Raw genomic sequence first — 22,404 nt, 5'->3', positions numbered from 1 at the left:
GCTAAATAATAAGCCAATAATAATAAGTTGCGGGGCGGGTGGGCACCTTAAAATATATAGGCTACTCTAAGGTGGGCACCCACTGTCGTTATAGGAACCTTCTGCCCCTGCCTGATTGGATACTAAAGAGCTAGAGAGACAGGTTACTGAACAAACACGATCAGAAGAAAGAGCTATTCAACACATACTCTTAACAGTAAAAGAGTTAAATCACTTAACCTACCTTGGGCCTGAGTAGTGTGCAACACTTTTTTCCTCTTATAAAAGTAAAATTATGTATATGATTGCTGGGTATATATATATATGCATATGACTTTATAACAAATACAACAACAAACATTTCTTGACTTGGAACATTCTTCATGATGAATGGCCGCAGATTCAGATAAAAGCAACTGAGATTTGACCAGCAACATGCAGGCTCCGGATGTCATTTCACCATTGGAGGCTGCAGGATTACAGTTTACAGAATCTGATCCACCCTAACCTGCTTGACTAACCCTGGCTGCGCTACATTAGTCAGCCGCTCATCTAACGGTGTCCTGTTTCCTCATCAGGAACCAGGATGGGGCAGGACCCATAGCACATGAGCGGAAGTCTCAGACTCTGCCTGTATCCCGTAACAGGGCGGGAATGATGCATGCCCGCTTACAGCAGCTAAGCAGCCTGGATAACTCATACACATTTAACCACAGTAAGTGCCCCATACAGTACTTACTGAATGTCCGTTCATCCAACGTCCTACACTGGGAGAGTCCCCCTTTCACTTCTCCCTCTCGTAATCTGACACACTCATCATCGGACACAAACTTGCTTATCATCATCATCATTCCCTCCTCCTTCCTCTTCTTCCTCCTCTTCATTGTCTGTGTTACACCCAGCCCGGTGTGGAACGCTAAAGAGTTTACCCATATGGGTCAGTCGTTTTCTTTTTCATTGGAGGCCAAGCTGTCTTCTTGTAGCGTCACAATGACTTTATTAAACATTTTGAATTTTGTGGTAAGTCTGTTAACCACTTTCAACCTGGCGTCCCTATGTTTGGCATGGCATTACATTACTCAGTCATTATAAGCAAAGATTATCAGTAATTGGCAATTTCTCTGCCGAAAATAGCCAATCTACAAGATCACAACGCAGCACACTCACTTGTAGATCGACTGTTTTAGAAATGTTTTTTTGGAACATTAAAAATATATACGGTATATGGAAATGGGGCTTAAATGGTTAAATGGTGTCATTTAATGAAGTACATTTCTTTGTGTTTTCAGTGTAAAAAAGATTTCAAGTTTGCTTGGAATAACTGTAGACTATGGTAAGAATGTATCAGGTCGACAGGCAGTTTGCAGTCTGTTATTGGCTCTGTTCATTTGGTTGAATTAAGAGCATGCCCCTTTTAGTTAAACATCTGCCATTAAAACCATCCATCTGTCGTACCCCTTTTCTCTTAACATTCATTTAGCTTTCACTTTCTGAAAAAACAGCAACAACTTCATGCCAATGTAAGCTTTCATTCAAAAATGATATATTCTAAATTATTTGAGGGGAAAATGGCCTACTTGAAACTTGTGCAGCTTGTCTGATTCCTAATAGCCTTCATTGTATAACATAAGGTAATTGAATAAAATGCACATTTCTTTCAAATGAAGGATAACTCATTTTAGAATGAAACCTTTATCCTTTTCATTCAGCTTTATTTTCCACTTTTTTGCAATGGCTTTGCATTTTTATACTACTGTGCCTCTTATTTTGATATGAATATTTACTTAAGTTAAAATGGAGACCATCTTTAATTTGGTGAAGCAAATGAACTACAGCTTTGTGCTGTCTTTGGTGCAGCCTACAGCCACTGTGACGCTGATGTTTTGAACCAGTCTCTCCTGGAGGCCAACATCGCCACTGAGGTGTGTCTGACTGTACTGGACACACTCAGCATCTTCATCATGGGATTCAAGGTAAAAATAAATGAGTGTATAATAAGTGCCGGGGTAATTGTGCTGAAAACGCGTCACTCAGCGTGTTCAGTTTTCAGTACCCAGCACTGGCCACGTTATTGTGTGGGTGAAATAGGCTCTCTCCACCTCTCGTTTCCCTCCCTTTCCCTCCCTCCCTCTCACACTATTCCCGTTCCTCTCTCAAGCAAAAGTGAAACAAAGCAATCAAAACAAAACGATGTATGTACATTATAAATGGGCATGAAGAAATGTGTAATCAGAGCTGTGTTACATTGCTAATTAGATGGAAATATATCATACAAAACTATACTTTATTTTTTTCATTTCCTGTCAGAAATGCTTACTGTATACATCCAGTGACGGATACCCCCTCCGAGGGCCGTGGCACAAAACCAAATGGTTTGCGTGCTCAGTGAATGAACGCGTGTAGCGTTCAGCACTATCGCCGCTGCTCCCATAGAGTTATATATAAGGCTGCTCCCCGACTGCTAAATAGCAGCAATTTATTCTAATGTAATTAAAAGTAGTAACAGTGCAGGGATACATTGCACATAATCATCACGTATTCCATCTCTCGCTATCCCTCTCTCACTCTTTATATACATGTATTTACTTTAACATTTTCCATTATGTGTGTGAATGAATGTGCTTCTTTCCTTACATATTTTAATATTGTATCTCTTTTGTATCTCTGCAGACGCAACTGTGCTCCGACCACGGCCACAACCCACTTATGAAGAAGGTGTTTGAGGTCCACCTCTGTTTTCTGAAGATCAACCAGTCTGAGACGGCCCTCAAGCAGGTCTTCACGTCACTGCGCACTTTCATCTACAAGGTATGAAGGATGTTCAGTCTGCTGAATTGTACACAGTAAAAGTGTTAATGTATCCATTTGTAACTCATTGAGACTACAATAATAGTTAAGAACCAACAGGTCTGTAACTCTGAGAGGGTACGACTGTAACCAAATGGTTAAATTGAATTAACACTAAGGGATTTTACTGTTTAGTCAGTCTGTCATTGTCGAAGCTCTTCTCACAAGTTGTCTGTCTGTCTGCCTGTCTGTCTGTCTTGCTCTCTAGTTCCCCTGCACGTTTTTTGAAGGCCGTGCGGACATGTGTGCCTCGTTCTGCTATGAGATTTTGAAATGTTGTAACTCTGCGCTGAGTTCCATCCGCAGCGACGCAGCTCACCTACTCTACTTCCTTATGAAGAGTAACTTTGACTACACGGGACGCAAGAACTTTGTTCGAACGCACTTACAGGTAGGACAGTGGACTGCTTTGGCCTTTGCCATACACATTGTCAGCGTTAGTTAGTCAGTAAGATTTGATGACAGCACATCTATCATTTCTTTCAGGTGGTGATTGCTGTCAGTCAGTTGATAGCTGATGTCATTGGGATTGGAAGCACTCGTTTCCAGCAGTCTCTGTCCATAATCAACAACTGTGCCAACAGTGACAGGACCATCAAGGTTGGAAACACAGTTGTTATGTTGTGCTTTCACTAAGAGGGGAAAAAACATTTACAATACTTTTTTGATATAAAAGCCTTAACTGCTAGCACGCCCCTCAACAGAACACAGCCTTTCCATCAGATGTGAAGGACCTGACTAAGCGGATCAGAACGGTTCTGATGGCCACGGCCCAGATGAAGGAACATGAGCGAGACCCGGAGATGCTAGTGGATCTCCAGTACAGCCTGGCCAAGTCGTACGCCAGCACGCCAGAGCTACGCAAGACCTGGTTGGACAGCATGGCTCGCATCCACGTGAAGAATGGGGACCTGTCAGAGGTCTGTGATGAGGCTTGTGACTCTGTGACAGCTCTATACAATCGCATGTTGGTGTAAAAGAAAACAAAAAACATGACACATTTTTTTGATTGAGTGAGTGAGTTTGTTGTTGTGTGCTGATCGTATTTGCATGCTTATTTGGCCTGATTTTTCTTTCTGTTGTCTACAGGCGGCCATGTGCTACGTGCATGTTGCAGCACTTGTGGCAGAATACCTGCGGAGAAAAGGTCCATTTAAAATCTTTAATAAAGATGTTGTTCTTTCCTGTGGCTTAATTTAATAACTCGACCATATTCACACAGCAGCCATTTTCCTCTTACATCATACTCAGGGTGATCGAGGTTTCCCTATACGAGTCAAAAGGCTATCGTGTGAATATGATGAACGATGCCATTATTTACTTTCAACATACTGCTACTGCAAAGCTATTGAAAAATGTTACAACACTGTTGACCGTATCTGTCTGTATGTATTTGAAGTAGTTTTGCTTGTGGTAAGAAAGACAGGGTTCATTGATGGAATGTTTCCATGTTTCATGTTTATTAGGCATGTTTAAGCAAGGCTGCACAGCATTCCGTGTGGTGACTCCAAACATTGATGAAGAGGCTTCAATGATAGAGGACGCAGGCATGGAGGATGTCCACTTCAATGAGGTGAAACAATATTAAAGTTATTATTTAACTTGTAAATACGTACATACAATACATGATGATTGATATGAATTAGACATGATCAACTGTACTGATCAACTGTGTCATGCTCTCCTCAGGATGTCCTGATGGAGCTTCTGGAGGAGTGTGCAAATGGCCTGTGGAAAGCTGAGCGTTATGAGCTCATCTCTGACGTCTACAAACTCATCATCCCCATTTATGAGAAGCGTAGGGACTTTGAGGTGCAGGGCTTCCTCAACCATTAGTTGATCATATTGAGTGTCCCAACAAGTGCAAAGGACCTACGACGAGGGCTAGAACGATTTGATTCTCAATCTGATAATATCACGTTGTTTGTGTTGCACAGAAACTGGCCCACCTATATGACACGTTGCACCGCGCATACAGCAAAGTCACCGAGGTCATGCACACAGGAAAGAGACTGCTGGGAACCTACTTCAGAGTCGCCTTCTTTGGCCAGGTGGGTGATCAGTATGGGAAGGAAATGATGGGCCGCTCACACCAAGCACAATAACTATAAATATAACTATACATATGTTTTGTCTCTTTAGTGGATGTAATAGCAGAGTCCACACCACATTTATTAGAATGACACCCGTGTGAATGCTCACGCGATTATCTGTGTAGTTACTGCATTGTTATAGTGATCATGCTTGGCGTGGACTTGGTTTACCTAATGGCAATGGGGCTTATGCCAGATAGGGGTTTCCTTTCATTTGTCTAACAGGACATGCGTTCATTTGATTTGCCACACTAACTGTATTTCAGAAATCATTCAAGCTTGATCTAAATGAGAGCACAAGCATTTATTTGGTATCCAGTATGACAAAATAATTTAACATCCGAGCATGGGAGCTGCTGAAAGTGATTTGTTTTATTCTTAAGAGCATGACCACGTTTTGTGGCCTTTTTATGATCCACTCTAATACCCCTTTTTCTGCTTTTTTTTGTCCTCCTTAAAGGCAGCGGTAAGTCATGCAGTAATGATTGTAGACTCTGCTAGCTTTTCTGAGCAGCCTAAGTCTGTGTGTGGTGTGGTGCTGCTGTAATTACATTACATTACTCAGTCTGATTTTGTTGCTTAAAGCTCGTAGCACTACTGTATCTCTTACTCACCAGAATTGTCATTATCATCATCTGTCTGTGCAATGCAGTGACACTCACTCATCTATAGAGCTGTCACGATTACAAATTTAACTTGATGATTAATTGTCACAAATAATTGCGAGTAACGATTTAATTGTGCTTTTTGCATTGAACATTGGTTTGTTTTCCTTTTAGGCTTCGTAATCACAGATTGCACAGGGAAGATACATGACAAATAACTTAACTTATCTACAAAGAAATCACTGACACATTTAATAGTTTTTTCTTTCCAAATAATGTACAAAATATCGGAAATAGTTGATCTACAAGCTTACAACACGTCACTTGTGGTAAGCTTGTAGATATGCTATTTTTGGGAAAAAAACATGGAAATGATTGACTATTATGCAATAATAATTGCGATTATATAAAAATTGTGACAGGCCTAGTCATCTGTCTGTGCAATGCAGTAACACTCACTCACCAGTATTGTTGTCATCTGCCTATCTGTGCAACAGCATTGCATGTTGCTGTTCCAGTGTGGTTTCTGCACTCACTTTTAGTTCTCCTGCTTCCATCTTCCACATCTTTCTTTCTACCAGTCTAGCTTTCCCTTTGTTTTGTTAACTTTTTAACTACATCATCAACCTTGCCATCCCAATTTTGTTCATGTCATTATTGGCAAAGCAAAAACATACATATACACACTGTGTGTGTGTGTGTGTGTGTGTGTGTGTGTGTGTGTGTGTGTGTGTGTGTGTGTGTGTGTGTTAAAATCACATCATACATTATCATACATCATCTCAATCCGGCCAATCACAATTTGCGTCCTCACCTTCGTCATCAATGTTTGTGTATACACTATGATGTACCATTTGACATAATTTGACTGACGTAAAATTCTCCATTCATTGTCAATGGGATTTTAATGTTTGTGTAGGACGAAGTTTGTGGATACACACCAAAAGCTGGACATAGAAAAATAACACGCGTCGCAATGCGACACAGTGGAAACTATTCATCATATTGTCATATGATGAAGTCTGTAGTAGGGCATAAGTGGAGAAAAGAATATCTGGATCTGGATCTGGGTGTGGTTAACTTGAACAGTGTGCTTTTGATAACAGTTGAGCTCCATAGAGCCATGTCTCTCTTGACATAGTGGCTGTCCATACCGGTGCAATATATGTGAATACTTAGTACCCTTCTAGATGGGTATTACTAGTCATGGAATAACATTTTGTTTTCTGTTGTCTACAACCATATAGCAGTACCAGTTTACTGACTCAGAGACTGAGGTAAATCAATGTGAATACCCACAATGAGGTTGTAGTGCAGTAAAGACTAGGCCTTGTTGTATATGTTCCTAATACAGTCAATGGTATGTTACCTTACTTATCTCTGACCTGTGTTGCCCTATAACTCCTCCAGCCTGATTTATACTTTGTTGTGCGACTCTGTGTCTCACTGAAATTAACTGATGTTCAAGGGGAAAATCGGACTTTACATTCTTAATTACCTATTCGACAAAGTATAAATTAGAATTTGAAGTGTTTGTCCTGATCCTAGAAAGACCGCATTGAAAGGTTTAATGGCAGGATTCCATGTTTCATTGGGTGACTGCATGACGTCATGCATTATGATCTGTGGAAATTCATCTTTAGTGTGTTCAACGTTTAATGTAGGACAAATTGGATGTTTAATGTATGGGCCATATTATTATTATAATGTGGGCCATATTGAAGACTTCTACACCCACTGACAATTTGAAATCCATCTCCCTACGTCTAACCTTCCTTCATCTCACCACCACTGAACTGACACCAGTTGATGTCTTGTCATATACTTTGTCTTCATGCTTGGACAGTGCATTGAGGAGCCTGTGGAGTGTGATTATTTTATTGTTTATTTTTTAAGAGGTTGTCAGAATGACTTTAATGCACTCACAGCTCACATATGATGTTTTGTCATGCCAGTATGTTTTTGTTTTGTACAAACAATTTATTTTTAATTCACGTTTACATTTTTGACATAATGACCATTTACCGTTTTTGAATCATTCCTAGGGGTTCTTTGAGGATGAAGATGGTAAAGAGTATATTTACAAAGAACCCAAATTCACTCCACTGTCAGAGGTATCCCAGAGGCTTCTCAAGCTGTACTCTGACAAGTTTGGCCAAGAGAATGTGAAGATGATTCAGGACTCTGGAAGGGTGAGACTTACATTTTTTATATGGTAGATTTTCCCCCCATTACGCTGTTTGTTCTTTAGCCCTTATACCCGTTTTTAAAACCATTTTCCATGTTGTGCTCTGACCTGAATCATCTACAGATAAACCCCAAAGACCTGGACTCCAAGTATGCCTATATCCAGGTGACACATGTGACGCCTTACCTGGAAGAGAAGGAGCTAGTTGACAGGAAAACAGACTTTGAAAAGGGCCACAACATCCGTCGCTTTGTGTTTGAGATGCCTTTCACCGTCTCTGGCAAGAAGCAAGGAGGGGTTGAGGAGCAATGCAAACGGAGAACAATACTGACCAGTAAGTGTGCCTGTCTTTTACAGTAGTAGTCCCAAAATGAATGAAGTTCAGCCTTAAGAGAAATTGTCATTATATTCAGCTTCAAAGTATACTTACTTCAGCAAGGTACGTAGATACTCTCTTCGCTTATTAGACCCCACGTCAGAACGCAGAACTACAGAAGCAATTTCTGTCCGACACAATTTGTGTCAGACAGAAATGTCAACCGGCTTTCTTTTCTCAATCAATAAAATAAATTCTCAATCAATAAAATAAATTGACCGCCCCCTCAATAATAATAATAAATAAATGATACATAATAATAATAAAAGAATCCTTCTGATTCACATTTAACTAGAAAAGAAAAGCATTTGTTTTGCCCCTTCCTACGTGAAAGGACCCCCTCCCACCCTGTGCCCCCCCGACACTGCCAGGCCTCCTCCCAACTGTCTGACTGTGACTGTTTTAACATGCATTGCACTAAAGAAACATTCTACAAGTATGGGAAATTTAGATTAGATTCAGAAGATGTCAGCACTTTGTCAAGGCCCGTTGGCCTGCCCTAATCGCTGTGGTTTTTATTGTTTTATGATTTTAAAGATCCAAAAGGTTCAACCTTTATCTCTTATCTTCCTTATCTGAAAACTGTCCATCTGATAACCTCGAAAGGCCTTCATTAGATGAGAGTATAATAAGCACATTAAGCAGACCATAAGCTATAAAACTGAACAATGTGTGCGAGAATTGATTTGTGCACAGACAAACATGTCAATCAAACTGTCTTACACCCCCCCCCCCCCCCCCCATCCTAATTCCTTCTCTCACCCAGCGACACATTGCTTTCCCTACGTGAAGAAACGTATAGCAGTGATGTACCAGCACCACACTGATCTGAATCCCATTGAGGTGGCCATCGATGAAATGAGCAAGAAGGTGGCAGAGATCCGACTGCTGTGCTCCTCTAGTGATGTTGACATGATCCGACTGCAGCTCAAGCTCCAGGGCAGCATCAGTGTTCAGGTGAACATGCATGTGCTCACATTCTTCACACTCTTCGACAGTATCGTCAGATGATGATAAGACTGCCCCTCACTTCACTCTTTTAATTGTTTCCGGAAGAGCTGATCTACAAGCTCTGTGAGATTGTAGAAAGGCAAATAGCTGAAAAATAAAAAGTGTTTCAAGTGTTCCTCATTTTGCTGTGGACCCCCTAGAAGCCCCTCAATGACCCCTCTGGGGGTAATTGTTTGTAGTACAAACTTTATATAATAAATACTATTAATTATGAATTATTAATACAATTATTATAATAAAAACTAAAACACACTGCTTGAAGTGAAGCCAATAAAGCATCAATTTGACGTGCAGTTTTAATGTCTGCCTTCAGGTAAATGCTGGACCGCTGGCGTACGCCCGAGCTTTCTTGGATGACGCGAGCAATAAGAAGTATCCTGATAACAAAGTCAAACAACTGAAAGAGGTGTTCAGGTGAGGTGATCATTATTGATGGGTGTGTGCAGACTTTAACCCGGTTTTCCTTTTTTTTATCTAATCGCCAGGAGATCATACATCAAACATAATATTGACACAGAAGAAGGAATTGGCAATGAGAGTTTGCAGATTACGGAGACATCTTTCCACAAAATAATAGAAAATGCTCGATAGTGGGCTCGATAAGAACCTGGCTCGATGAGCCTTATCGATAAGGTGATCGTTATCAATAAAGATTTACGAGCGCCCTCCCTACGGGTACTGTACATCGCTCTTGTTATTAGGGCATGCAAATCCGCAGAGAACACCTTTCTAGTTTGTATATACATAGTTCTTCTTTGCAACATTAACACTATATATATTTTTGTGAGCAGGCAGTTTGTGGAGGCATGTGGGCATGGCTTAGGCATCAATGAGCGACTCATCAAAGAGGACCAACAGGAGTACCATGATGAAATGAAGGCCAATTATAGAGACCTAGCACGAGAGCTCTCTGCCATCATGCATGAGCAAGTAAGTATATTATAAACCCATATGGACTGGGCAACTTTGGTGCAAGATCCACAAAGAAATGGCTGAGTCAATAAATCAATTTTATTAGTTTTATTTAATTAAAATGTTGTTTACCTAAAATAAATGCTATCAAATGTCATTTGATGCCACTTGTGATGGTTACTTTGACACACTTTCTACCATTAGTTTTATGGAATTACATATAATCTTCTTCTCAGATGGGTTTTATAGATATACAATATGCTTCCCAGTAGAGTCTGACATAAAACAAAGGCATTCATAAAGTATTTCTGATTTGATAACTGCTTTTTCTGTTTTACCTTCATGCGGACATGAGCAGATTGGATGGTAAATGCAATACTGTACATATTGTGATATTGTCTCTGAGGTTTATTAAAGCCTACCCTTTAACCACTCCATCCTTGCCCTCTTTCCCCCCCCTTCCTTTCCACATTCACTTCCTCCCAGATCAGTCCAGTTGAAGACGGCATGAAGAGTGTTCTTCCGGACTCGCTCCACATATTCAACGCCATCAGTGGTACGCCGACCAGTGCCACCATCCAGGGCATCCCCAGCTCATCCTCAGTGGTATGAGGCCAGAGCACGGGTAACCCCTGACCCCGACACCCCTCCGACGCCAACTAGGCATGCTGGTGATGCCATATATAGCCATTTCCATCACCTCTATTATGCCAAGTGTTTTCTCTCTTCTCAGCGATGCAGTCAACGTGGAGGTTGGCACTGGGATAAGCAGAGATTTTGGTGAAGTTCACCTTGGCCAGAGACCTAGCCAATGCACACTGACCCTGTACAGAGAGTATAGTCACTATACAGTCACTGTGGTGGATGTGGCCAATCATGTTCTGTGACAGAGGGGGGTGCAATAAAAGCATGGAAAGGAGGAGCCCTGGCTTACAGGGGACATGCTGACCAGTGGTGGCAGAAGTACTCTTTACTTAAGTAAAAGTAGCAATGCATAATGTTAGAAATACTCTGTTTCGAGTAAAGGTTCTCCATTAAAGATTTGACTTCAGTAAAAGTAAAAACAAAATATTGACATAAAAATTAAATATACTAGACAACAAAGTAAAAGTACGAAAATTCCAACATTGGTCAAACCTTTTTGAAAATGGGTGATCTACAAGCTCACAACGCATCGCGATCCCCTGCTATTATCGAATAGCCGGAGTATAAAATAGGACTTATGTGCTTAATGTATGTTTCGTAATAATAATCTACATCCACAGTAGCTAGTAACTAAAGCTGTCAAATACTTGGCAGTGGAAGTACAACATTTGTCTCTGAGATGTAGAGGAATAGAAGTATAAAGTATGGAAAAATGGAAATAAATCAAGTAAAGTAAAAAAGTCCCTTTGACTTGTCCTTTCCACCACTGATGGTGACACAGGTAAGCCATGGTGTAGCTGCTCCTTAACCAGACGTCCAGTACTGCAGGATTAACCATGACCTGCACTGTCTCCTCCATGGCCTGTTTTAATGTCTGGCAGTACTGGCTTGTGTTTCCTGTGGAGACATTCCTGTTGGAATCTATAACTGATGTGCATGTTATTATTACCCCGACCACCAACCTACCAAATAAACCTATTTTACCTGTGTTCATTTTTTTTATAATGTTTGCCCATTTGTTTTTTATGTACAGTATTCCATTTTTTTTACACGTCTCTCGATATTGATGTCTTGATGAACAGTATGCTGCATACATTGACACTCACCTTGTACATGAAGTTATATTTCTACAAGGCTGCAACCTGTATTTCAAAAAGAGACTCCTGTGGAAATATAGTATTCAACCGTAATCGCTTTGATGTCTTTGAATGGGACTTTTGAAATATTTAAAGTCATTGCATACAGTGAGTATATTCCACGTTGTTTATTCTTGTATATAAAAAAAAGGATTGTGTGCAATATTTCTCTTTTGCAAATTATCTTGCTGTGTGGGTTCAAACACTGTAAAGATTATGTTCACCTTCTTGCCAAAGCGATGAGGTGTGGAACCACGCAGCAAAATCCTGAGTGTTATTCAGTGTGTCGTTTCATTCATTTATTACACGCTCAGTCAAATTAACATTCAGGGTTTCACTGTGCAGAGACTAGGGCTACTGTGGAAGTAATATGAAGCTTTTACCATTTTAGTGTTCCTTGAAAATGTTTTTTATTTGGGAAGCAATGGGTTTTTATTTTTATTTAACAAAGTCACTGTTCTGCTGTAGACAGAAATGTTCCCTAATGCTTTTCTTTTAAATAAAATTCACTTATTTCTCTGCACTTCTACACATGAGTTCTAGCTTCATGTCTTATTACTCTGCCTGCAGCAATGTGTGTCAGTGTATTGTAATCAGTTTGTGTTTGTTGCAAGAAAACGCAGCCACTTAAACCCTCAAGCCTTAATGAAACGGACTTGAATGTCCTACCCCCCTCTCACATAATGGGGATGCTGGGGTTCAAGGGGTTAACACACATTTATGCAAGCTTTTGTTTATTTACTTCTGTCATGGAGTATGAAAATTGATATAGAGTGATGGGTGTTCATTGGGGGGGGGGCACTCTCTTATATCTCGTGTTCACACACAATTAAGACATCATAAAGAGAGGACAGGACTCTGTCCTCTCTTTATGATTGAGCCAGGACTCTGTCCTCTCTCAGCATTCTGCAAGGCACATCAAGGACTAATAATTACCTATACACCTTGTCTAGCCCTCCCTCTCTTGACAGTGGGAGACCAGCTCTCTGGCCAGACCTTAAGGAACTGTAAAGGGACATTAAAATTAACAAGTAGTGTAGTCTCTACTCTGCCATCATGACTGGTGAGTTATTCCTGAGGATATGATTAAGTTCAACTTGTTATGGATAAGATTTCTTTTTAACTGTGTGTAGTGTTGTAAAGTGATATTACTGTGTGCACAGATCATGAGGATATTAAGAAAGAGAAGGAGAAAGGGAAGGTAAAGTATAATAAATTACGTTCAGAACATTCATGTCATGTATTTCAAATGAATGATTTAGTTAGTGATACTGTAGCTCATATAGAGTTTTTTATTTTTGTGACTGACTGTGACCTGTGACTAAGCATAAATTAGATTTTAATGATCAACATTGGCTGTAGTTATTACTAACATTTGAGCATCAATGTGCCACTCTCTGAGTTGCTGTTATATACCACAATTTCCCCTGCTTTATCCATCAGAGTGCAGTGGTGTGTGGCTACCCCATTAGCATTTTCTTCATTGTCGTAAATGAATTCTGTGAGAGGTTCTCCTACTATGGCATGCGTGGTGAGTATTATAATATAAATGTATATATTGCAACAAAATATCACAGCTGTATCATCAGCCCTGTTAACGTTATATCAATTTGTAGTATACAGTGGTGGAAAAAGTACTCGCATGTTAAAACATGTGAGTACTTTTTCCACCAAAGTCAAATTAATCAATACCGTAATATTTAAATTCTGAATGTACTTTAGTAAAAGTAAAAGTCTACAAACGTATTGGCATCAAAATGTACTTAAAGTACCAAAAGTTAAAGTACCGGTACTCTAGTAATATGCAGAATGTCCCATTTCAAGTTTTAAAATGTCTTTTGAAATAGCATGCTAGTAGATCGGCTATTTTCAAATGGCCGAAGGGTTACTGTATGTTTTGTAATTCTAATCAACATCTATACAAAGTAACTAGTAGTAACTAAAATTTTCAAATAAATGTAGTGGAGTAAAAGTACAGGAAATTGGAAATACTCAAGTAAAGTAGAAATACTTCAAAGTTTGTACAGTACTCAAGTAAATAGTAGTTACTATCCACCACTGAGTATAGCATAACATAATGGTCATTGATCAATTGGAAATAATGTAGTGCCCTCTGCTTGTCCACAGCCGTGCTCGTACTGTACTTCAGGTACTTTTTGCGCTGGGATGATGACACGGCCACCTCCATCTATCATGCATTTGTTGCTCTCTGCTACCTGACCCCTATACTTGGCGCCATTGTGGCTGATTCCTGGCTGGGGAAGTTTAAGTGAGTGACCAACACCGTAATAAAGACTAATGAGTTTATGTGAAAGATTTGTATACCAGCACATTTTCATGATTGTTCTGTTTATTACAAATACTGTAAGTTATATTTGTATTAAGTTGTATTTTTATAACATTGTAAAGAAGTCAATAGTGAACATCTTCTTGATCTCTGTCTTCTGCAGGACTATCATCTATCTTTCCATTGTCTATGCAATTGGTCAGGTAGTAATGGCTGTTAGTGCTATCCATGACATCACAGACTCAGACAGAGACGGAATACCAGACAATATGACATTCCATGTGTGAGTGTTAATACTGCACTGTCCACCTCTGAATACTGCACAACAGAGTTCACAGTATGGATGATAATAAAAATGATGCTACAGTTTGTAGTTCCCAATGGGATCCCTTATCAAATTGCAATGCTTTTTTTTTTTTTTTTACCATATGCTTATCTATATGTTATTATGCAGAAGTCAAGATAATGTCAAAGGAAGTTTCACATTTTGTTCTATGACGACATTGCCTCAATTACACCTGTTGTTCTTCCCAACACTCTGTAGCGCATTGTCCATGGTGGGACTGTTCCTCATTGCTCTGGGCACTGGTGGCATCAAACCTTGTGTGGCTGCCTTTGGTGGAGACCAATTTGAGGAACACCAGGTTAGCATAGCCCACCACTACTGTTACTTGTGTGTATTTTGTTGAAGGGTGGTGGGGGTGCACTGAAGGTACAGTGCAATGTTATTGATTTTTTTCTTTCAATAGGCTAGGCAGAGGAGCACTTTCTTCTCTGTATTTTACTTATGCATCAATGCTGGGAGTCTCCTATCAACCATCATCACACCCGTTCTAAGAGGTACATAATAATAAAGCAGAAGTAGATGAGTATGACTGCATGCATACATGAATGTTTATCTCCTTGTCCATCTGCATCTGCAGCCCAGGAATGCGGTATCCATACTCAGCAGAAATGTTATCCTCTGGCCTTTGGTGTCCCTGCAGCTCTTATGGTGGTTGCTCTTGGTATGACAGATTAACTATATGTTCAGAAATCCAGATACGTTACCAATAACCTGTTTCGAGTTGGGAGGGTTTATTGTTTTTCTACTAATAAGTCTGTTGTGAATTAGTAAAGGCATAACAATGTATGCTGATGATTTGGTCGTATTTCTTGTTTTCTTGCAGTGGTCTTTATTGCTGGGAGTGGCATGTATTACAAAGCTGAGCCACAGGGAAATATTATGCTCGATGTGTGTAAATGCATTGGGGTAAGTCTTGATGATTCCTAGCATCTGCTTGCCTTGAATGCCCTTACTGCTGAAAGTCACTAAAAATGTTTCTCAAAATGCTATTGGTCCTGTTGCTTTCAGTTTGCTGTTAAAAACCGCTTCAGGCACAGAAGCAAGGCATATCCAAAGAGGGGACACTGGATGGACTGGGCAGAAGAGAAATATGAGGTAACAACTTTTGTTTCCTTCCTCACACACATAAATGCCATAATTTACTAAAAACTAGTATCTGAAAAACACTGACATCAGTTTAAATACTATTCTATTTTTATCATTATTATTATTTTTGTCTTATAGAAACTCCTCATTGCTCAAATCAAAATGGTGCTCAAGGTCCTCTTTCTATACATCCCACTTCCCATGTTCTGGACACTGTTTGACCAAAAGGTAACTTAAAGCTGCTACATCAAAAGGCAATATTATTACATAGTAGAGAAATACAAAATATAGCCATGGAAAATGTGATCAATTCTCCAACTCCTTGACAGGGCTCTAGATGGACTCTGCAAGCTACTACAATGGATGGGAACTTTGTATGTTTTGTTTTGTTGAAATAAAAGCATAGCCAACATTTTAAACGGTGTGCTCTGCAGACTCCTAATCACAGATATCATTATCTTTCCAGGGAATCATTATTCTGCAGCCTGATCAGATGCAAGTAAGTTAGAGCAATGTATCCAAGTCACTCTGGACCTGTATACTGTATAACAGTGGTTCCCAAAGTGGGGTCCGAGGACACCCGGGGGTCCTTGAGGGAGTTTCAGGGGGTCCCCAGCTAAATCATAGTTTGGATCCAAATGGACCCTTATGGGACCGTAACTCTGAGAGTGTACAAATGGAACCAAATGGACACTAATTGGTCCATTTGGTTTGAATTGTACACTCTCAGAGTTAAATTAACATTGATTTTACTATATATATAAATATAATATAAATTGGGGTCCCAGAGATAGAAATGCCATTAAATGAGGGTCTTTAGACTAATACGATTGTCAAACTGGTCCTTGAAATGAAATGGGTTGAGAATCACTGCTCCCTGGAATATCTTTTAAAATTATTAGTGTCAATTTGAGGATCCTTGACGTTTGGGAACCTGCACTGCTGTATCTTATTTGAAACATAATCCTCATACCTCCATTTATTGTTCTCTGCAGATGGTCAACCCCATCTTCATCCTGACTCTGGTGCCTATCACTGAAAGTATTATTTACCCTCTGATCAGAAAATGTGGCCTGAACTTCACGTAAGTTCTCCCAGACATCAAAGTGCTAATCATAGACTGAAATTGAGATGAATGGTATTAAAGTTATTGGGGGAGAAAAAACGACAACACAATGTCATAATGCTGTTATTAAAGTATTATTTAATTTATACTTTGTCTGACAACTGTTTGGTTCACCAAAAACAACTAATTTTAAAACACATTTTTAATTTGTGAATCCGGCCACCGACAAAGTATAAATTAGGCTTAAGCTATTCTGCTGTTACAAAGCTTACAAATCACAGATAACATAAATGTACTAAAGTTTTGATCCAACAGTCCTCTAAGAAGAATGACCGTGGGGATGCTTTTTGCAGCTATGGCATTTGTCGCTGCTGCTCTGGTTCAAATTGAGATTGACGTGAGTATTTCCAGAAACTCTAATGTAATTATCTTGTCATATAATAATTCACATATGCAGAAATCACATGAGAAATAAGGCAATAGTGGGGATGTCATTTGAAAATATTCTTGACTGGTGGGGAGTTCAAGAGAGAGTTCTTGTTCTATCTGCTGAAACAGCTCCAAAATGTTCATTTTTCAGGAAATGAAAAAACATCCAGCTCAAGTGGAGTTAGGAGGTTTTTGTCAAATAGCTTTTTAATACTTTTCATTGGTTCAATTTTTTTTTACCAAATCACAGACGTAAAGGGTGTTCAAAAGCACTGATTTATGAAAAGAAAGAAAAAGAAAAAAAGATTGATAAAGGGATGGAGTTAGGTGGTTTGGCAGATAGTTTGAGGGTTAAATGGAGTTAGTAGGTTTTCGCCTAAGCACTTTTTAATACTTTCCATTGGTTCAATGTATATGTATATATATATATTTTTTTACCAACACACAGATCTAAAGGGTGTTCAATAGCATTGATTTATATAAATAAATAAAAAATCTAAATCCTTAAAAATGTAGTTAGGTGGTTTCTTCCGGACAGCAACGAATTATGCTGTATTACTTTGCAGAAAACCTTGCCCATCTTTCCATCATCTTCTCAAAGCCAGCTGAAATTACTAAATATGGGTAGCAGTCCCTTGACGGTTACTCTGCCTCACAACAGTCCAGTGGAGCTAGCTGCAGCTCAGGTATGGTAATAAATGCTAAATAATGGTATAAATAATAAATGCTACTGTATTGGTTGAAGGACACAATTAATACCTTTTGATTGGGAACTATTTTTAGTTGTTTTCATTTTGTGAAGGTGAAACTCATAATTTGCTATATTCTATAACTTATTTTTTCACTATCTTTGTTTGTTTGTTTGTTTGTTTGCTTGCTTGCTTGTTTGTTTGCAGGCTAGTGAGAATTACTTTACATTTGATGAAGAAATAATCACAGTTTCAATGGGAAATCTTGCACAAGATGTTCCATTGCATAAGAAAATGCGACAAACACTTCTCATTCCTTTAAATATCAGCAACATTGTGTTGGTGAGTTACATACAACTCTATTAACAAATGAAATTCACAAAACAAGTAGTTTAAGACTGATTTGGTTCTAATTCTTCATTACAGACTAATGATACAATCAGCAAGCCAGAGCAGGGCAACAATAAAATAAGGTAGGCTACTCATTTGAATCAATTATTTGTGACAACTTAGTCATACTCATAAGCACTGTTCTCATGTGACATTTTGCTCATTCCCAGATTTGTTAATGCGTTGACTATACCAGTGCATGTAGGTGGCACAGCAGAGTTTGGACCAGTTGAACCATCGTTTTATTCCAACTACTCTCTGTTTCCAACTGGAAAGTAAGGAACTGTTTGTTTTTCATAAAAGTAGTTTTGTTCTTTCCATTATTTTTTTATTTTTGCAAACAGCAATACTTGTAATTTTATATTTAAAACTCTCTTGTACTCTTCTCTTGTATCAGTGCCCAGTTCGAAATAACAAATGGTGTACAGTCGTGCGAGTTCACCAGAGAGTTTGGCCAAGGAAGCTCTTACACTTTCCTTATTCCCACTACTTTCAGCTTTGAACCCAATGTAAGTTCCATTACCCCTGGAATCCTAAATCTTATCAATAACCTAATATGTTAAAATCATAAAATCACAAATCATACAATCAATACAATTATTAAATATGAATAATTATTGTATTCATATTTTCATAAATGTAGCCCCAACACCATGACATTACACTACTGTTACTGACATTACTGTTATTATTGTTAAATATTAGCATACTGTGAATATTATTCACCTGTGACATTCCTTTTAAATGTGAAGGTGAAAATAGGCAAGAATTCATCACTTTTCAACTTATCTTCATATAATTGGTCCTAACTAATGTTTATGATAAAATAGCACAATTATTTTCTACTCAGTCCGTCTCATAGAAGGGCTGTGGGCAATTCAGAAACCTGTCCACCAGTGACATCATCGTTAGGACGTTTTTTTTAAACAAGAGTAATTCTAATATATATATATTTAGATTTGTATTATCGTGAGAATGATGGCTTCCATAGTTCCATTATCGCATTGCAACTTTTCAGGAATAGAAAGCCTGCAGTTTCTATTAACTTGGATTCCCATCGATGATGTCACTGGTGGACAGGTTTCTGAACTGCCCACAGCTATATCCCAGACCGAGTTGAAAATAATTGTCACATTTTATCATAAACATTAGTGAGGACCAATTATATGACGATAGGTTGAAAAGTGGTGAAGTGGTCCTTTAAGATATTGGAAGCATTTCCATGTTTTTTTGTATTCATCACACTTAAATGTTCAATGATTAAACCAGGAGTCTTTATTTCACGCCAGAAAGTGTAAAAGCGTTCATTTTTATGCTTTCAGAATTAGAATGAACAATATGTTGCCTAAACTTGTGCCTAAACTTAAAGGGACATTTCACCGCTGGAAGAAATTGCAGTCACAATAGTACACTGTTACAATAGTATTTGTAGTAGATAACAGTAGCACAATTTGACCACCTATGATGGTCAAATGGTGATTTGGTGAATCACCCTATGGTCAGAAAAACAATGAAGTCTGTCATGTGTTTGATTAAGGGTTTGAATGAATTCCTACAATGCCCATAATGCTTTAGTGCACTTCCCCGCTTTGTGGAGAGGCTGCATGGAGGTGTGACCATAGATATACTGTATAATATATAAGAAAGGCTAGATGGCTCACCCGCACTGCTGGCCAATGGAGAGCGACGTCGCTACGTGGCGGCCATCTTACTTCGGGGCAGCATTGTGTCTATGGGGCATGTACTTTTTAAATAACATAATACAACATTTTCAAATAGTTTGGTTTGTTATAAACGTCAGAGACGTCCGCATACTTATATGCTTTTATATATGTCTATGGGTGTGACTTTGTAGTCCAGGAAGGAAGTGAGACCACATTTTCATGACAGGTTTTTGGTCATGAACATGGCGTTGGTGAACCTTTAAAAGATATTTCTTGGGGCTTTTCTGCCTTTATTTGATAGTGACAAAGTAGCTGACAGAAATGTGGGGAGAGAGATGGTGAGTGACATGCAGCAAAGGTCATCGGGATCGGGAGTCGAACCCGTGAATTAGCAGCCTAGGTGACCGGCCCTAGGCCGGCCTGGGCCTTGGTGAACCATTTTAAATCAGAACATTATGAGAATCACTACACTAGGTGGTAATATCCTAGAATTAGCTTGAGATAACATTACTCCTTTTGATTTCAGTGTGCATCCATTCATGCAATAGAAGACATCCAGCCCAACTCTGTTCACATGGCCCTTCAAGTTCCACAGTACTTCCTCATTACAGCTGGTGAAGTGGTTTTTTCTGTCACTGGTCTGGAGTTCTCCTACTCACAGGTAAATATCACACACCCATTTTTATATTTCATGTGAAATGGAAGAACATTTCTCTACCCTTTGTTTTAGTGCTGCGTCAGCATATGATGTTGGCTGTGATAGATGTCTGCTTTGTTCAAACCATAGTTTTCTGACATAAACTCTTCCTATAGGCACCAAGTAACATGAAATCAGTGCTGCAAGCTGGCTGGTTATTCACCGTAGCTATTGGCAATTTTATCGTGTTAATTGTAGCCGAGCTGGCAAAGCTCCCTGAACAGGTAAGAAGTCCCAGTCCAGTCCCACAATTGAATTTATATATTATTATTATTTAATTTTTTTGTGATTTTGTGAAAATTATTATAAACATATATTAATTTGTGGTTCCTCTCTTTTTTCATAGTGGGCCGAGTACATCCTTTTTGCCTCTCTGCTGGTTGCAGTCTGTATCATATTTTCTATTATGGCATATTTCTACACCTACAATGACCCTGCATCCATTGAGGAACTATTCAACAAGAAGAATGAAGATGATAATGAGGGCAAACGAAAGGATGAAGAGATAGAGATGGTGAAGAAAGACTCAAGCGAGCACATTAAGGACAATAAGGGAAGACAAACTAAAATGTAAACTAGTCGAAAATCCTGATGCATCATGAGCTTACGTGAACTGTGTGTGTGTGTGTGTGTGTGTGTGTGTGTGTGTGTGTGTGTGTGTGTGTGTGTGTGTGTGTGTGTGTGTGTGTGTGTGTTCCTGACATTGGCCTCAGGGCCCAGTTTGATACTGAAGTTCCATAGTTAGTTAGGGTGGGGGTTGGGATTTGGGTTATAGGTTTGGGGCGAATGTAAGTTCATTTAATGGCCCCAAAGGTCTGTGTATTGTGTACGTATGTGTATTTTGGTATGGATATGTAACTATAGAGAAAGAATGTGTACCCGTTGTATTATGTCCATATTTTGATGTGAAATTCATATCAAAAGAATATTACCTTTTTGGGTGTCGCATACACTTTAGGGTAGTAAGAGTTCTGCCAACTATATTTTCACTACATTGGAATTGAATTGTGTGTGTGTGTGTGTGTGTGTGTGTGTGTGTGTGTGTGTGTGTGTGTGTGTGTGTGTGTGTTGCAAGTTATGTTATGTATTAAAGCACTCTAAAACATAAAACATTTCTGTGTTCCTCATTCACAATTGATCTTTGTACTGTAATTTTGTTGTGATTTCCTTATGTAGGCCTATGATGTAGTAGGCTAGCTATAGTAGGGTATGGCAGTTTTTGACAACATTGTAGGCTATATAGTATGACTTCTTTGACGGAAGTACCTATATACGTTTGTTTATTTTGTACTACTAATAAGGGAAAATGTGCTAAATGTGTGGCAAATCTACAAAAAATGCTTACCACTAGCTTTCTTCACAAATGTCTTCATCAAGGTGTCTACTATCACATATAGGCCTACATTTGTTCCAACCCAACTCACTTGGGAAACCTTATGACAGCTGCTGAAAGTTGGAGTACCATTAACAACCAATATAAGGCAAAATATTCCAAATTTCATTATACTTTAAGTAGCATGTGATGTGACGTATGATTCTGAATCCATTGCAAGCATTAGTTTTGCACAGAAAACACACAAAAAGTGTCGATAGGTGTCATCACAAATGTGATGAGGTCAGCACATTTGGGCACATTTGGGCACATTTGGGCAAGTGGCTATGTCCAAATTTAACCCAAGTGCAAAACTGATGCTTGGAATGGATTCAGCATCATGAAAACCTCCTGTCACATGCTACTTAAAGCATATGAGATTTTGGGAATTTTGCTTTATAGGCTATTGGTTATTAATCTGGTACCCCAACTTTCAGCAGCTGTCAAAGTTTCCCAAGGAAGTAGGGTTGGAACAAATTTATGTGATAGTAGACATCATTAAACATTTGTGAAGAAAGCTAGTACTGGTATTAAAAGCGAATCGAAAAGATGACATCATGACAACTGTTAAAAGATTATTCTTAAG

The 22,404-nt window shown here is 39.0% G+C and overlaps 2 protein-coding genes across 5 annotated transcripts in view; both read left to right on the top strand.

Moving 5' to 3' along the window:
• LOC308330670 (dedicator of cytokinesis protein 9) overlaps positions 1 to 12,321 on the top strand; it is a 100,849-nt gene extending 88,528 nt beyond the window's left edge. For 2 of the 4 annotated variants that reach the window (XM_080785624.1, XM_080785625.1), the window contains exons 38-53: positions 558 to 694; positions 1,837 to 1,952; positions 2,650 to 2,787; positions 3,035 to 3,217; positions 3,313 to 3,426; positions 3,531 to 3,746; positions 3,916 to 3,973; positions 4,293 to 4,399; positions 4,516 to 4,638; positions 4,764 to 4,877; positions 7,570 to 7,716; positions 7,836 to 8,046; positions 8,855 to 9,045; positions 9,413 to 9,513; positions 9,891 to 10,029; positions 10,498 to 12,321. In XM_080785624.1, the coding sequence (XP_080641750.1) occupies positions 558 to 694; positions 1,837 to 1,952; positions 2,650 to 2,787; positions 3,035 to 3,217; positions 3,313 to 3,426; positions 3,531 to 3,746; positions 3,916 to 3,973; positions 4,293 to 4,399; positions 4,516 to 4,638; positions 4,764 to 4,877; positions 7,570 to 7,716; positions 7,836 to 8,046; positions 8,855 to 9,045; positions 9,413 to 9,513; positions 9,891 to 10,029; positions 10,498 to 10,623 (2,221 nt within the window). In that variant the 3' untranslated portion in view covers positions 10,624 to 12,321. Of the gene's footprint in view, positions 1 to 557; positions 695 to 1,268; positions 1,313 to 1,836; positions 1,953 to 2,649; positions 2,788 to 3,034; positions 3,218 to 3,312; positions 3,427 to 3,530; positions 3,747 to 3,915; positions 3,974 to 4,292; positions 4,400 to 4,515; positions 4,639 to 4,763; positions 4,878 to 7,569; positions 7,717 to 7,835; positions 8,047 to 8,854; positions 9,046 to 9,412; positions 9,514 to 9,890; positions 10,030 to 10,497 lie in introns of those variants that run through there. The other 2 variants (XM_080785626.1, XR_013965515.1) reach the window with 2 other exon arrangements.
• A 379-nt stretch (positions 12,322 to 12,700) lies between these two features.
• Positions 12,701 to 21,407, top strand: slc15a1a (solute carrier family 15 member 1a). The gene is made up of 23 exons (XM_080785412.1): positions 12,701 to 12,855; positions 12,956 to 12,993; positions 13,236 to 13,323; positions 13,920 to 14,061; positions 14,243 to 14,362; positions 14,624 to 14,723; positions 14,829 to 14,919; positions 15,003 to 15,086; positions 15,249 to 15,331; positions 15,434 to 15,520; positions 15,650 to 15,739; positions 15,841 to 15,885; positions 15,978 to 16,010; positions 16,507 to 16,595; positions 16,893 to 16,974; positions 17,573 to 17,692; positions 17,903 to 18,037; positions 18,122 to 18,168; positions 18,256 to 18,360; positions 18,483 to 18,594; positions 20,276 to 20,410; positions 20,563 to 20,670; positions 20,793 to 21,407. The coding sequence occupies exons 1-23, from the start codon at positions 12,849 to 12,851 to the stop codon at positions 21,018 to 21,020; spliced, it is 2,169 nt and encodes a 722-aa protein (XP_080641538.1). The 5' UTR covers positions 12,701 to 12,848; the 3' UTR covers positions 21,021 to 21,407.
• The last annotated feature ends 997 nt before the right edge of the window (positions 21,408 to 22,404 follow it).

Source organism: Protomyctophum bolini (genome assembly GCF_963924005.1).
Source record: "Protomyctophum bolini genome assembly, chromosome: 16".
Lineage (NCBI taxonomy): Eukaryota > Metazoa > Chordata > Actinopteri > Myctophiformes > Myctophidae > Protomyctophum > Protomyctophum bolini.
Note: the sequence above shows the minus strand (reverse complement) of the source record. Positions and strands in the feature narration are given on the sequence as shown.